The sequence below is a fragment of the Dendrobates tinctorius genome, unplaced genomic scaffold (genome assembly GCF_039654945.1).
Source record: "Dendrobates tinctorius isolate UK_male_01 unplaced genomic scaffold, ASM3965494v1 ptg000270l, whole genome shotgun sequence".
NCBI lineage: Eukaryota > Metazoa > Chordata > Amphibia > Anura > Dendrobatidae > Dendrobates > Dendrobates tinctorius.
In genome coordinates this window covers 10,736,082-10,751,933 of record NW_027361937.1, presented here as the reverse complement: position 1 = coordinate 10,751,933, position 15,852 = coordinate 10,736,082, and the positions used below count along the sequence as shown (strand labels likewise).

The following is a 15,852-nucleotide window of genomic DNA, read 5'->3' as shown; positions in this document are numbered from 1 at the left end:
GTTCTGTCCGAGTACCCGAGTATACCAATGTGCTCGACCCAAGCATTTTACTGCTCGCCCATCACTAGTCACTGGTGCTCACAGTATTACCTATACCCTATATACAGAGCTTCTGTGTATAATGGCACTCGTGGTAATAACTGTGTTGGTACTAATTGTGGTTTGTATTCATGATCAGTATGGTAGTATTAAATCACTGTGTGGTGGTATTTACCCATAGTATGTGGTATTTTTTGGTCACTATGAGGTGGAATATGTAGTCTAGTTATGGTGTGGTGCCATTTCTTCCCTGTATCTGGTATTAGGCTATGTGCACACGTATGCAGAACATTTCTGCATAAAAACCGGACTCCTTCCCAGAAAACTCGCGTTTTTTCTGCGATTTTTTTCCACGCTTCCCCAGACACATTTTCTAAATAGCTAGAAATGCGGAATTTTCCACGAAATTAATGAGCATGCTGCGTTTTTTTTACCGCAAAGCCTTTTTTTTCGTGGAAAAAAAGCACATCAATATGCACAAAAAGTGCAAAGTGCATTAAAATGAATGGGAAGCTTCTTTTAAGCGTTTTTTTGGTAAATCCGCGGGAAACCGCGGGAAAAAAACGCTGTGTGTGAACACAGCCTTAGGCTGTGTGCCCACAGTAGCGTTTTTGAAGTGTTTTTAGGGGTCAAACCGCTTCAAAAACGCTTAAAATAAGCTTCCCATTAATGTTAATGACTTTTGGCCTTTTTGTGCCAATGGATGCGTTTTTTTACCGCTAACGAAATGCTTAGCGGCTAAAAACGCAGCATGTTCATTAATTTTGCGGCTTAGTCCGCGTTTTTAGCTATTTCCTATGGTCCAGAAGATGCGTAGAAACAAACGCATCAAAAACGCGCGTTTTTTTTAGCAAAAACGTGCGGAAAACGCAGATAAAAACACGCGTTTTCTGGGAAGGAGTCCGGTTTTGTGTCCTTATTGTTCTTGGTATGGGAGATTGTGTTGTGTATGGCGGTCATTTGTTCATTTTCGTTCTAAAATGTTACAACCTGAACCCCCCCAGTTTTGATCCTGAGTACCCCATGAGCTGGGAGCTGAGGTGACGGATTAGTTAGTAATCAGAGATATAACATCTGACTAGAATTCTTCATGACAGAACAGGCCGCAGCAGTGACATAGGACGAGCGCTGTGTGTGGTGTTTGTGGTTCCTGCTCTCCATACTTTCTGCACTCACAACGCCTCTATTTATCTACAACCACACCCATGTGTGACCGAGCAGTGAGCGCCATGGCCTGTGAGAAGAGCGGCTGTGCGCTCCTCCGGACAGCAGGCGTCGCCATAGAGCAGTTCAGCACTCAGGCGCCGCTTCTTTGTGTGTCTTGAAGCCTCCTCCTCTGTAGGGTCAAGCCTGGACATGAGGAAGGACTCCGCACGCCTCCTGTGCACGGTGCAGCCCGCACACTGACACTTCGCTCTCTCCCTCAGAGGACACGGTCACCCCGCGGAGGCTCCTTCTTGCGGCTCCCTTTTCCTCAGCTGTCTCTTTGCATAGTGCACTCGCCAAGTGTCTGTCACCTTTCTGTGGCTGAGGGGACTGAATGAAACTTCCCTTGTGTCACTACTTTCCGCGGGCTGTGACTCTGCCAGGCTTTTCCATTGAGCTCCAATTTGCAAATATTGATATTTTAGGACATTTTAGACTTGTGTGTTTTTAGTGACGGCTGTGCCTTATGGGACGGTGGTGCCGGGACCGTCCGCACTTGTAGAGGGCATTGCATGCTCCTGCTGGCACTGCGGGCTCTTCCTGGCTCATATTAAGACTTTTTGAGATTTTTATTTTTTTTTTATGCATATGATAAACTCAATATTTTAGGATATTAACATTTGATATAAGAGACACTTTTCCCTTTTTTTGGTCCCATTCAGCAGAGCTCAGCTTAGTATTTGCAATCTAGCTGTCATGTCTACTCCAGATGTGTTCCCTCCTGCGCCAGAGGTCGCCGCCGCCGCACACGTCCCGTCGTTTCAGAAATATCAAGAAATGTATGGGAGATCGGTGCGAGAACCCAGCGGTGAGTGGTGTCTTATGTTACTGTACATTGGGGTCTCGTGATCCATGTCAGTCACATTAGTAAGGATGGTCATCTGGGGGATTCTGATGGGATATTAAGGCCTCATTTAGATGTCCATGAATCGTGTACGTGTTCTGTCTGATCTTTACAGATAGAACATTGTTCATGTTGCTTTTTTTTTTTGCAAACTGTGTGACTACATAAAAAAAAATCAGAGACATTCGTTTTTTATTGGAATAACGGATCAAAATTACCCATACACGTCTGTGGGTCCATGAAAATCGCCAACATCACGCAGATGGCATCAATGTGTTGTCAATGATTACCATTGTCACGGATAGGAGAAGCTTTGAAACACTTCTTTTTTTTTTTTTTTTTTTTTTTTTTTTTTTTCATGCGTGAAAATCGCTGATAGTAAAACTGATGGAACTTGGATCACTTTTTGGTACACAGAAAAACAACGGATGTCTGAATGAGGCTTAATATGGGGAATTCTTCTGGACATATAAGTTAGAATTGCTTAAAACTATCCCAATGTATTTGGCAGCAGATTCATAGACTGAAAAGGGCAAAATGTGGTCAAAATAACGTTTGACTACCTTTTGTCAGGTTTAAGTCATATTACACTTATTTGGATGTGCAAAAAATTATTTTTTGTTTTTGGTCCCAAAAGAATGGATGAAAGAAAGACATATATGTATTTTTTTTTTCTCATTATTCTAAAGGGGAGACCTATTTAAACGTATGTTTCATTACATTTAAAACATACGGTAAATGTTGTCCTGTGTATGCCATTCAAAGCTAGTTGGGAAAAGAACAAAAATGGATACTTTTGCTTTTTACAAAATATATAAATATGGACCTATACATCAAAATTCAGGCAAATGTATGGCGCACACTTTCATAGGTCGGTTGTCTGCAGACATACACGTGAGAACCTAACATGAAATGTCATTATAGTAATTTTGTCATAGCATAAGTAGTGCAATGTTACTATAACAATGAGTAAATATATTCACAATTTTTGACATCTATTAATGCAGCTAGAGGAAAAAAAGGTTCAATCTGTGTGTGGTGGCATCGTATGTAATTGCATATATTCCAATATATACAGATACATTTAACGAGACCCCTAATATGTGACCAGCTTCATTGTACTTACCACACCCATCTGTACATAGCAAATAGATGCTATTCTGCTTTCAAAATGTTTTTTTTTTTCTAGCTTTTAGTTGTGTATTATATTATTTATATACACACATTTTGTTGATTTCTGCGGCATTGACATTCTGGGACCCTTTATGGTTTCCAGTCTGCATTTTCTTTCAGTGTTTAAAATTGATGCTTCTTTATTCAATGTTTCTATCTGGGTTTCCTTACACCTGGTCAGAGTTTCCCCATAAAATATTCACTTTTTCAATAGGATAAACATAAGCTTACCTAAGGCCTCCTTTAGTTAACCATTTATTTTTCTTGTATGTGGAAGAAAAAAAAAGGCCAGTTATCATTTTTGGTTGGATCAGTGTGTGCTCAGACTTTCCGATCAGTGTTCCATCAGTTTTACTTGTGTGCATAATAAAAAAAAAAAAAAAACGAAAAACATTGTGCAGCCCGAGGTTTTCACAGAACCGTTTGATTTATAATGAGGAATTTAATCCATGATTCGAATAAAAAATGACATGCTATTTTTTTTTTTTTTTCCATGCTCGGCAAAAGTCCCATAGACTATAATGATTACACTCTCTATCTGTGGAAAAGGATGTCTGAATGAAGCCCAACAAAGGATAGGTATTGTGCGAGCAATATGGATTAGACCGCTTTATCCATCTTTTTTTGCAAGTTTTGTTGTTGAGTCTTTAGTCCCTGTAAATAAATATATATATTTTTACTCCTCCTTGTGATTTACTTTGGTAATAACATTAGTAACTGGTGCTGTACATGGGAGTGGAAAGGCCAACATTGCATCGTACAATGCTAGCTAGATCACTCATGATTTTTCCATCACTGGCACAGCCACCCCCCATTCATAAATGAGACAAAATGTTAGCAGTCATTGCTAATTAGAACTCAGGAGACCATATTTATCGACATACAGTTATTTTGATTGTAAATATTGGAAGCTCCTTCACCTTTTTTCTAGTTGGGTGTGGTAAGTATTGCAACATATGTATTCATTCAGTACTCTGGTTATTTATGTCCAAACAATTGTAGCTAACAGACCAGACCATTCATAATCGTTTCTCTAGCTCAGGTTGAAACAAATGTGTCAGATTCAAGGGCATCACAATGAAAACAAGTGTCATAGAAATGTGTATCTTTGTGTGTGGAACCTCACAATGCCAAAATAAGAGGTTGTATGGAATTGGATATAAGTGGTCCGCTTTGTTACTCTAAGAAATGAATGGGTTTATGCACATGTCAGTGTCTTTCCACGGACCGTGTGTCCGTGGACAAAACTCACTGACATGTCCGCTTTTTACCGTCAGCACGGATGGCAAAATGTCCTCCGTGTGACACGCATCAGCGCCGGGAAAGAAGCGCTACAGTAAGTGCTGTTCCCCTGCAGCAGGTGCTGAAGACTGCTCATCATTCTCCCCTGCTCTGCCGGCGATCAGGGGAGAATGATGAGTTATATTAAAGTTTGAAAGATGACAGTAGGTGGGGGCTTTTGGGAAAATTACTTCCACCATCTGACAATTGCTGCCGCTAATAACAGCAATGTCTAATGAAATAAATGAATGAAAAACCCGATGTGGGGACCCCACGTCGGTTTTTCAAGTTATTTATTTAAATAATTTTAAAAAATACAGCGTGGGGACCCCTCTATTCTTGATAACCAACCTTGCTGAAGCTGACAGCTGAGGGTTACAGTCCCCAGCTGTGAGTTTTGCCTCTTTGGTTGAAGAAAATAAGGGGAATGCACATCGAGTTTCTCATTCATTTATTTCATTAGCTCACAGGTGGCGGCTGAGGGAAAACCCCGATCAACCGCTCCTCCTGTCACTGTTATTAGCGGCAGCAAGTGTCGTATGATGGGAGTAATTGTCCCAAAGGCCCCTACCTGCTGTCCACTTTTGGACTTTAACCCCTACACCCCCAAGGGTGGTTTGCACGTTCATGACCGGGCCAATTTTTACAATTCTGACCACTGTCCCTTTGAGGTAATAACTCTGAAACGCTTCCATGGATCCCGGTGATTCTGACATTGTTTTCTAGTGACATATTGTACTTCATGTTAGTGGTAAAATTTCATTCATATAACTTACGTTTGTTTGTGAAAAAAACGGAAATTTGGCGAAAATGTTGAAAATTTCGCAATTTTCCAACTTTGAATTTTTATGCCCTTAAATCACAGATACGGCACACAAAACACTTAAGTAACACTTCCCACATGTTTACTTGACATCAGCACAATTTTGGAACCAATTTTTTTTTGTTAGGAAGTTATAAGGGTTAAAAGTTGACCAGCGATTTCTCATTTTGACAACACCATTTTATTTTTAGGGACCACATCACATTTGAAGCCACTTTGAGGAGTCTATATGATAGAAAATACCCAAAAGAGACACCATTCTAAACACTGCACCCCTCAAGGTTCTCAAAACCACATTCAAGAAGTTTATTAACCCTTCAGGTGCTTCACAGGAATTTTTTTGAATATTTAAAAAAAAAAAATAAACATTTTAACTTTTTTTTCACAAAAAAAATATCAGATTCAATTTTTTTTATTTTACCAAGGGTAAAAGGAGAAATTGGACTGGAAAAGTTATTGTGCAATTTGTCCTGAGTACGCTGATACCTGATACATGGGGGGGGAACCACTGTTTCGGTGCATGGCAGAGCTCAAAAGAGAAGGAGCGCCATATGACTTTTTTCAATGCAAAATTGGCTGGAGTTCTGTTCGGACGCCATGTCACGTTTGGAGAGCCCCTGATGTACCTAAACAGTGGAAACCCCCCACAAGTGATCCCATTTTGGAAACTAGACCCCCCCCCCCAAGGAACTTATCTAGATGTTTGGTGAGAACTTAGAACCCCCAAGGGTTTCCCAGAAGTTTATAACGTACAGCCGTACAATTATAAAATCATATTTTTTCCACAAAAATGATCTTTTCACCCTCAATTCTTACTTTCCCAAGGGTAACAGGACCTTAAAAGTTATTGTGCAATTTGTCCTGAGTATGCTGATACCCCATATGTGGGTGTAAACGACTATTTGGGCTCATGGCAGAGCTCGGAAGGGAAGCGGCGCCATTTGACTTTTTGGCTGGAATTGAGATCGGACATCATGTTGCGTTTGGAAAGCCCCTGATGTACCAAAACAGTGGAAACCCCCCACAAATGACACCATTTTGGAAACTAGACCCCCCCCCCCCAAGGAACTTATCTAGATGTGTGGTGAGCACTTTGAACTCCCCCAGTGCTTCACAGAAGTTTATAACGCCCGGGCGTGAAAATAAAAAAATCGTATTTTTTCCACAAACATGATCATTTAGTCCCCATTTTTTATTTTCCCACGGGTACCAGGAGAAAATGGACCCAAAAGTTGTCCAATTTGTCCTGAGTACCCTGATACCCCATATGTGGGAGAAAACTACTGTATGAGCACACGTTGGGACTCGGAAGGGAAGTAGTGACGTTTTGGAATGCTGACTTTGATGGAATGGTCTGCGGGTGTCATGCTGCCTTTGGAGAGCCCCTGATGTACCTAAACAGTGGAAACCCCCCACAAATGACACCATTTTGGAAACTAGACCCCCTAAGGAACTTATCTATGTGTGTGGTGAGCACTTTGAACCCCAAAGGGCTTCACAGAAGTTTATCACGCCCGGGCGTGAAAATAAAAACATTTTTTTTTTCCCACAAAAATGATATTTTTGCCCACAATTTTTTATTTTCCTAAGGGCAACAGGAGAAATAGGACCCCAAAAGTTGTTTTGCAATTTGTCCTGAGTAGGCTGATACCCCATATGTGGGGGTAAAACACTGTTTGGGCGCATGGCAGAGCTTGGAAGGGAAGGAGCACCATTTGACCTTTTCAACGCAGAATTGGCTGGAATTGAGATCAGACGCCATGTTGCGTTTAGAGAGCACCTGATGTGCCCAAACAGTGGAAACCCCCAGTTCTAACTCCAACCCTAACCCCAACACACCCCTAACCCTAATCTCAGCCCTAACCCTAAAGGGAAAATGGAAATAAATACATTTTTTTATATTTTATTATTTTTCCCTAACTAAGGGGGTGATAGCGGGGGGTTTTGATTTCCTATTTATGGCGGTTTTTATACTTGGCGGCTGTCACACGCTAAAAGACGCTTTTTATTGTAAAAATAGTTTTTGCATCACCACATATTGAGAGCTATAATTTTTCCGTATTTTGACCCACCGAGTCATGTGAGGTCTTATTTTTTGTGGGACGAGTTGACGTTTTAATAGGTACCATTTTCGGGCACGTGACATTTTTTGATCGCTTTTTATTCCGATTTTTGGGACACCGAATGAACAAAAACCTGCGTTTCATGAATTTCTTTTGGGGGGTGCGTTTACACCGTTCCACGTGCGGTAAAATTGATAAAGCGGTTTTATTCTTCGGATCAGTACGGTTATAGCGATACCTCATTTGTCATTTTTTTATGTTTTGGCGCTTTTATGCAATAAAAACAATTTTATATAAAAAATAATTATTTTTGCATCTCTTTATTCTGTGAGCTATAACTTTTTTATTTTTTTTCTCTGATGATGCTGTGTGGCAGCTCGTTTTTTGCGGGACCATGGATATTTATATGTGTCTTTTTGATTGCGCGTTATTGCACTTTTTGTTCGGCGGTATGATAAATGATTATTTTTTGCTTCGTTTTTTATTTTTATTTTGTAAGGGGTTCGCTAAAGGGGTTAACTAATGGGACAGTTTTATAGGGCAGGTCGGTACGGACGTGGCGATACCAAATATGTGTACTTCTATTGTTTTTGTTTTTTTTTCCAAAAAATGAATTTATTAGGGAATATTTTTTTTTTTTTTTTTTTTTTTTTAATTTATTTAGCGATTTTTATAAAAAAATTTATTTATACATTTTTTTTTTTTTTTTAACTTTATTAGTTTGTCCCGGGGGGGACATCACTGTCCTGTGACAGATCGCTGATCTGTCACATCACAGATCACTGTGACAGATCAGCAATCTGTCACAGGCAGTGTGCAGGTTTCCTCCTTGCCTGCGCTTTGCAGGCACTGAGGAAGCCAGTTCCCTGCAGGCCCCTGAAGGTCCCAGTCGCCATCTTGAATCCAGGGACCTGCAGGGAAAGAGCCCCCCGCAGCAGCGCTGCACATTACGCTGCTGTGGGGGTCTCAGGGAAGCACGCAAGGAGCCCCCTCCCTGCCGATGCTTCCCTTTAACCCCCGGTACACCGCGATCGTGTTTGATCGCAGTGTGCAAGGGGTTAACGTGTCGGGGGCTGCCCGTGACCGCCCCTGACACATTGTGCCGGGTGTCAGCTGTGATAATCAGCTGACACCCGGCCGCGATCAGCGGCGCTCACCACGTGGGCGCTGCTGATCGCGCTAGACGTACTATCCCGTCCATGGGCATAGGGGCCCGGGTCCCATGGACGGGATAGTACGTCTGATGTCAGAAAGGGGTTAATATAATTCTCATCATTCTCCCCTGCTCGCGCTGATCGCCGGCAGAACAGGGGAGAATGATTAGCACCGTCTTCAGCACCTACCGCCGGGGAACAGCGCTTACTGTAGAGCTTCTTCCCCGGCGGCTGTCCGTGTGGTACTGATGCGGCACATGGTTGCCACACGTGTGCCACACGTACTACACACTGACACGGATATCTCCGGTACCGATGTTTTCCGGTACTGGAAATATCAGGATGTGTGAAAGAGGCCTTACTGATATTGTAGGTTGGCTCTGTTCTCTCTTTAACAGAAATACCAAGCACAGCCCATGGACAAGAGTGATTTAGTGTAAAGTAAAAAAAAAAAGTCTGCTTCTCTAATCTCATGCAACCGCTTTAAATATTCTCAAGGGAGTCTATTAGCATAGATTGACTGTTCAAATAAAGTACAGATAGCACATCACAGTGGGACCAAACATTTAAATACACCTTCCCAGCTCCTTGTATTACCTTTATTTTCACCCTCTTCTTAAGGTCCCGTTACATTTAGCGATGCACCAGCGATCCCGACAACGATACGACCCAGTCAGGATCGCTGGTGCATCGATAAATGGTCGCTAGTGAGCTGCCAAACAGGCAGATCTCACCAGCGATGCAGCAGAGGTCAGCAGTCGTTACTTGCCTGTCAGACGGCAGCTCTGCTGACTACTTCCTCCCGCGTCCATGGAGTTGCTCGTCGGCGCCAGCAGGAAGCCGACGACGAGAAATGGACAGGACGATCTCACACGATCAACGATAGCGGGGGGGGGGGGGGGGTCCGGTCGGAGGCTAGTGTCACATGTAGCGAGATTGCTAGCGATATTGCTGTTGCGTCACTAGATCGGTGACGCTTTAGCGATATCGCTAGCGATCTCGCTATGTGTGAAGGGGGCTTTAGATTGACAGCTCTGACTTTATAAGGCCAGAGAAGGGTTGAGATATCGGGAAAACTAGTAGGTCATAAAGTGCACTTAAATGTTTACCAACCTCAAGGGTGCACTGAATGCTTGTACTTGATTTGAAGTAATTCTGTGCTGTCTGACCCCTTAAAGTGGTTAGTCTCCAGGTTAATAGCGACTGCGACACATTATTTTTGTCACCTCTCGGCGTGAAGAGAGCAGAGGCTGTATCTGGGCCCCTGGCTCTGAATGACAGCCATAAATTACTTATTCAGCAATAACCAGAAGAAAGGATTTGTCCCCCATTATCCATGCCTGAAAGTCCATAGCCAAGAGAAGTTAGAGGGGGTGTTCCTTATCAGACATTTATTAGTCGATGCACATTGTAATGCTCGCCGGGTTTTCTCCTACAATGTGCACTGACGATGCACTTTCGTCACTTCTCGGAGTGGGTGAGGGAGCGCACTGTTGATGTGCATTAAGAAAAATATTGCATAGTGACAAAATTCTACTAATCATATGTCAGAAATGACAGCAGGGACTACACCAGCCCCTCAAATGAATGTCACTGATGACGCTTCGTTTTAGGCTGGGGCAGTAGTGACTGCAGCCTCTGCCTTCTTATTATCGACTCGTTTGAGAATCCCATGATGCAGAGGGAGTTCTCCAACGAAGTATCATCAAAAAGGAAGGAGTTAAAAAAAAAAAAAGCAGGTAGCATAATGAGGGAACAATAGGGAAATTTTAATTAATCTATTCTTTCATAATATGTTAATGTCACGGGGCAGAAGTGGGAAAACAGGAGACGTGGAACCAGGGCCCCTGCACAGCCCCTCAGTCTAATGGGGTGCCCTGACTTTCCTTAACTTGGGGGTACACTTGATGGTAGTGAGGCCCAAGTCCCCGACCTGTCCCTACCTCCTGTTTATCCCTGAGCTAAACCCCCAATCCACTCCCCAGGAGGTGAGACAGGGAATAAAGTAAACTGCACCAAAAACCAATGAAAAGATAATACAGACACCTCGGGGTTAAATGAACTAAAATACAAGACTTGGCTTGCTCTGCTGCAATGCTCCAGAACAGCAGAGTTAGCCACTTGAAAACAGCATACAACTGAAGCACCACAGAACTCTGTCAGCTCCTGAACTCCAGCTTGGTTGGTCTCTAAAGAGGAACAATATCACCAACAGTTAGCTGGTGAGCTTATGTAGGAAGGTGGGGGTGGTTGCCACCTGCCTCAGACCAGCCATGCAATTACACCAGCGGCTACTGGGGGCAAAAACCCACCAGCAGACTAACTAAACTTCTAGTAACACCAGCGGCCACCGGGGGCGTCAAAGGAAAAAGGTTTATATAAGAGAATCCAGACTCTGACACAGATCCAAAAATGGATCGTGACAGTTATTACATTAAACACAGACATTTAATAGTTCAATAAATGTTAGTTGCAGACCACCTCTTTAACTCCTCTTGTCTATGGTCTTTCAGGCACAGAGAACGAGGGACACGTCCTTTTTTCTGGCTGTTGGCAAATAGGTAATAATATATTTAGGCTGGAATACTCCAATAAGTAAAAACACATTAGAGTCATCCAATACAGTTTCACAGGGCCTTGAAGATCAGTGATTGTCACTAGCAGCTGAGCTGTAGATTTGTTTTATTTTCCATCAAAACAAATCAGAGCCATCAATCACAGGATTATTGGCATCAGCCATCTCCAACAGTCAATTTCTTTGTTTTAACCAATTTTTGGTATTGGAAAGAATCACGGGTGACTAAATGAATGACTGTTTATTACAGAGCGAAAGAGACTATAAAACTTTTTGCATCCATTATACATGAAAATCTTAAGATCCTTTCCTAATCAAATTTATTTTTTTTTATTATTGAAAAAGTTGACTACTGCACTTTGTGAAAAGGTTAAATACTTGAGTCTTTTTCAAGTGGTCAATTAAGGATATGAAATGTTAGAACAGATGTGGAATATTTTATCCATAGCCTTTTATTGACTGTTATACTGTACTTGCATGTTCCCCTATTTTTGCATGGAGCCACACAGATTTATTTTCTCTTAAATACGTATATACAGTAGTACTTGAAAGTTTGTGAACCCTTTATATTTTGCCATACATGAATAAAACTACCGTACATCACAAGTCCTAAAAGTAAATAGAGAACCAAATAAAGAAAATGAGTAAAAAATGTTTTTCTTGATAAAAATGAATGCAATGTCACATGTCAGTGAATGCCCAAAATATGTGAACTTTGCCTTCAGTCTCGTGCCACCCCCTCCCCTGTGCAGTGTTAACTGCATGCAAATGTTTCTAGTAACTTTTCATTAGGTCTGCACATCAATTGGGAGAATTATTATCCCATTCCTCCTGAAATACAGCTTAAACTCTTATACAAAGCAAGAAGAAAACTGAGTTCAAAATATGCCAAAAAATACAAAAGTTTATTAATATAAATTAATAACAATTCAAGCACTGTTATGTTGGTGTGTTTTCTCCCATGAGTGCTTGTTTCAAGTCTTTTCACCAACATTTCTATTGGATTATCGTCAGGACTTTGCTTGGCTATTCCAAAAGTTTAACCTTTATCTTTTTTAGCCAATATTATTTACAACGATTTCTGCTATGCGTCTGTCATGTCGGACGCTGTTCACACCACAGCATCCGGCAGGCAGAGGTAGTTCCACCTCCAGCCACTATAGCCTCAGTGGCGCCGGCCTGATCTTCAGGCTCTCGGGGGTTAATCCTGCTGGAGACCAGGTTGGATGGTTAGTCACGCCCACGGTCTTTAAATAGTCATGCTGGCCTATGGGCGTCGCCGATTATAGCTTGTGTTTCATACCAAGTGGTTCCGGTCTGGAGTGGAGGTGTTCAAGAGAGAGAGATTCATATCTGGTGTCGTATGATCCGTCGTTATCCTTTCTCCTTCCCATATTTGTGTTTAGTTGTGCCCTGTTCACATTACTGTTTATTCCTGTGTGTGTGCGGCGCAGTGCAGTTTAAGTTCTCCCTGTCTGTCATTATTTGTGTGGGAGCTTTGGTGGTGACTTCTCACTGGGTGGAGGGTGGAGGGTTAAGTGCAGGGCTGAGCAGGAGATAAGGAAAGGTCGGAGGCTCAGGCATTTGCACCTTCAGCAAAAACCCTGGGTTGAGGGTCAGACAGGGTTTCCCCTAGTAAAGGGACACCACAGGGGCCCCGGGTATTTCAGCCTTAGTTGAACTAAGCCCCCGTGACATTATAATCGGCCCACATTTTTTCAGGAGTCCATGGATCCATTAGATTCCATAACCCGCCAGTTGGCGGCGCTGTCCATACAGGTCTCCGAGTTGAATGGGGCAGTTCAGCAGCAGGGCCTGGTAGTAGCAAAGGTGCAAACGGCATCTGCAGGTATCGGTGCAGAGCCGAAGTTTCCGCTGCCAGAACGATTTTCAGGCGATCGCAGCAAATTTGTCGTATTTCGGGAGGCCTGCAAATTATACTTCCGCATGCGGCCAATATCCTCAGGTAATGAGGCCCAGCGAGTAGGGCTGGTGTTGTCATTACTGAGTGGTGACCCCCAAGCATGGGCATTTTCCTTACCACCTGACTCTGCTACATTTCATTCGGTCGATAATGTTTTTTCTGCCCTCGGGCTCATTTACGATGACCCTGACCGACAGGCTCTAGCGGAATCTAAAATCCGCGCCCTCCGCCAGGGGGAGCGCTTGGCAGAAGACTATTGTTCGGAATTTCGCCGCTGGGCTGTAGACACACAGTGGAATGACCCAGCACTGCGGAGCCAGTTTATTCATGGGGTATCAGGGAGGGTGAAACAAGCCCTCCTGATGTATGAGACTCCGGCATCATTGGAGTCTGCCATGAGTTTGGTGATACGTATTGATCGCCGTTTTCGTCAGGGGGCACAGGAGACGCTACCTCTGGGGGAAAACAGAGGTGCAGGTGTGGTTGAAGTAGATGAGTCCCCTGAACCTATGCAGATTGCTGGCGTGGCACAGGTTCAGCCTCGCGCTCCGGAAGTCCGGAGCATGTTTCTACTGTGGTAAAGGAGGTCATTATGTTAACGTTTGCCCGGTACTACCTAAGAGGGTCACACCGGCGGAAAACTGATAAGCTCAGAGGGTATGGAGGAGACCCAACTGAGCGTATGCATATCCTCCATGATGGTATCTCAATGTATGCTCCCTGCCAAGGTTATTGTCGCCGGCAGAGAGCTACCTATATCAGTTTTTGTGGATAGCGGTTCCGCCACCAATCTCATAGATGAGGAGTTTGCACACACCGCCGGGTTTAAGATTGAAAAACTTCCTCACCCCATACAGGTGGTGACCATTAATGCTGTTCCCCTCCCTCAAGGGGAGATTACTGAGTTTGTGGCAGAGGTGAAACTCCACATTGGGGTCCTACATTCTGAGTCGGTTACATGTAGGGTCCTCCGTAATCTCCCAGCTCAAATGGTCCTGGGTTTTCCATGGCTGTCCAGGCACAACCCGGTAATTGATTGGAAAACTCAGGACATAGTACAATGGAGTGGTTTCTGCCAAGACAATTGCTTGGCCACATGTGTGTCCGCCGTGACGCCCAGCCTGCCGGAGGCTTTGCAGGATTTCGCGGATGTTTTCTCTGAGAAGGGTTGCTCAGAACTGCCTCCACATAGAGCCTATGACTGTGCTATTAGGTTAAAACCCGGGGCCAAATTACCTAAGGCCAGGATGTTTAATATTTCTGGTCCTGAGAGACAAGCTCTGAAAGACTACATCGCGGAGAGTCTGAGCAAAGGTCACATCCGGCCTTCGTCCTCGCCTGTAGCCGCGGGGTTTTTCTTCATTAAGAAGAAAGATGGGGGGTTACGCCCGTGTCTGGATTTCCGAGAGTTAAACCAGATTACTATCCGTGATCCCTACCCAATGCCGTTGATCCCGGATTTGTTCAACCAGGTAGCGGGGGCAAAATGGTTTTCCAAGCTGCACCTCAGGGGGGCGTATAACCTCATAAGGGTCCGTCAGGGGGATGAGTGGAAGACGGCGTTTAACACTCCTGAGGGTCATTTTGAGAGTCTGGTTATGCCGTTTGGGTTGACCACCGCGCCTGCCGTTTTCCAACATTTTATTAATGATGTCTTTGCTTATGTCCTGGGGAGATTTGTGATTGTATACCTGGATGATATCCTCATTTATTCTAGCGATCGGGACACTCATTTGCAGCATGTTAGGCAGGTGTTACAGTTGCTCCGGGAGAACCAGCTCTATGCTAAGCTGGAAAAATGTTTATTTTTTGTCCAGGAGTTGCCCTTTTTGGGATATATTGTGTCCGCAGCTGGTTTTAAAATGGACACCGCTAAGGTGCAAGCGGTGTTGCAATGGGAGAGGCCGGAGAGTCTGAAAGCACTCCAGCGGTTCCTTGGGTTTGCGAATTATTATAGGAAATTTATAAAACACTTTTCGACTGTCGCCAAACCGCTCACGGACATGACAAAAAAGGGTGCCGATCTGGCGAACTGGCCTGAGGTGGCTATACGTGCATTTGAGCGTCTGAAGAATAGTTTTGCTTCAGCCCCCATTCTGGTGCAACCAGACGTGTCTAAACCTTTTGTGGTAGAGGTTGATGCGTCGGAGGTGGGAGTGGGAGCAGTACTGTCTCAAGGCTCGTCCTTGAGCGAGATGCATCCATGCGCCTACTTCTCCAAGAAGTTGTCGCCGGCCGAACGGAATTATGATATCGGCAACAGGGAGTTGTTGGCCATCAAACTGGCTTTTGAGGAATGGCGACACTTCTTGGAGGGGGCGGCTCACCAGGTCACAGTTATCACCGACCATAAGAATCTGCTCTACCTGGAGTCGGCCAAGCGTCTGTCTCCTAGGCAGGCTCGCTGGGCATTGTTTTTTACTCGTTTCAATTTTCTTGTGACGTACCGTCCCGGGGCTAAAAACACCAAGGCGGATGCTTTGTCTAGGTGTTTTCCGGGGGGAGAACCTCAGGAAGAGCCGGTACCCATCCTCCAGAAAGGGGTAGTGGTCTCGGCTCTCACGACTGAGGTAGAGGCGGAGATTGCCGAGGCCCAAGAGGAGGTACCACCAGGACTTCCCGCCAACAAATCATTTGTACCCCTGCATCTTCGGCCTAAGGTGTTGAAGGAACACCACGATTCGGTACTGGCTGGTCACCCAGGGGTGAAGGGCACCTTAGAGCTGGTATCGCGTCGTTTCTGGTGGCCCAAAATCCGGCAGGACGTGGT

The 15,852-nt window shown here is 44.0% G+C and overlaps 1 protein-coding gene across 3 annotated transcripts in view; it reads left to right on the top strand.

Moving 5' to 3' along the window:
* Positions 1-1,247: 1,247 nt before the first annotated feature.
* Positions 1,248-15,852, top strand: part of ACSS2 (acyl-CoA synthetase short chain family member 2) — a 118,944-nt gene continuing 104,339 nt past the window's right edge. The window contains exons 1-2 of one of the 3 annotated variants that reach the window (XM_073559433.1): positions 1,248-2,053; positions 3,770-3,841. In XM_073559433.1, coding sequence (XP_073415534.1) covers positions 3,784-3,841 — 58 coding nt within the window. In that variant the 5' untranslated portion in view covers positions 1,248-2,053; positions 3,770-3,783. The remainder of the gene's footprint in view (positions 2,054-3,769; positions 3,842-15,852) is intronic. The other 2 variants (XM_073559430.1, XM_073559431.1) reach the window with 2 other exon arrangements.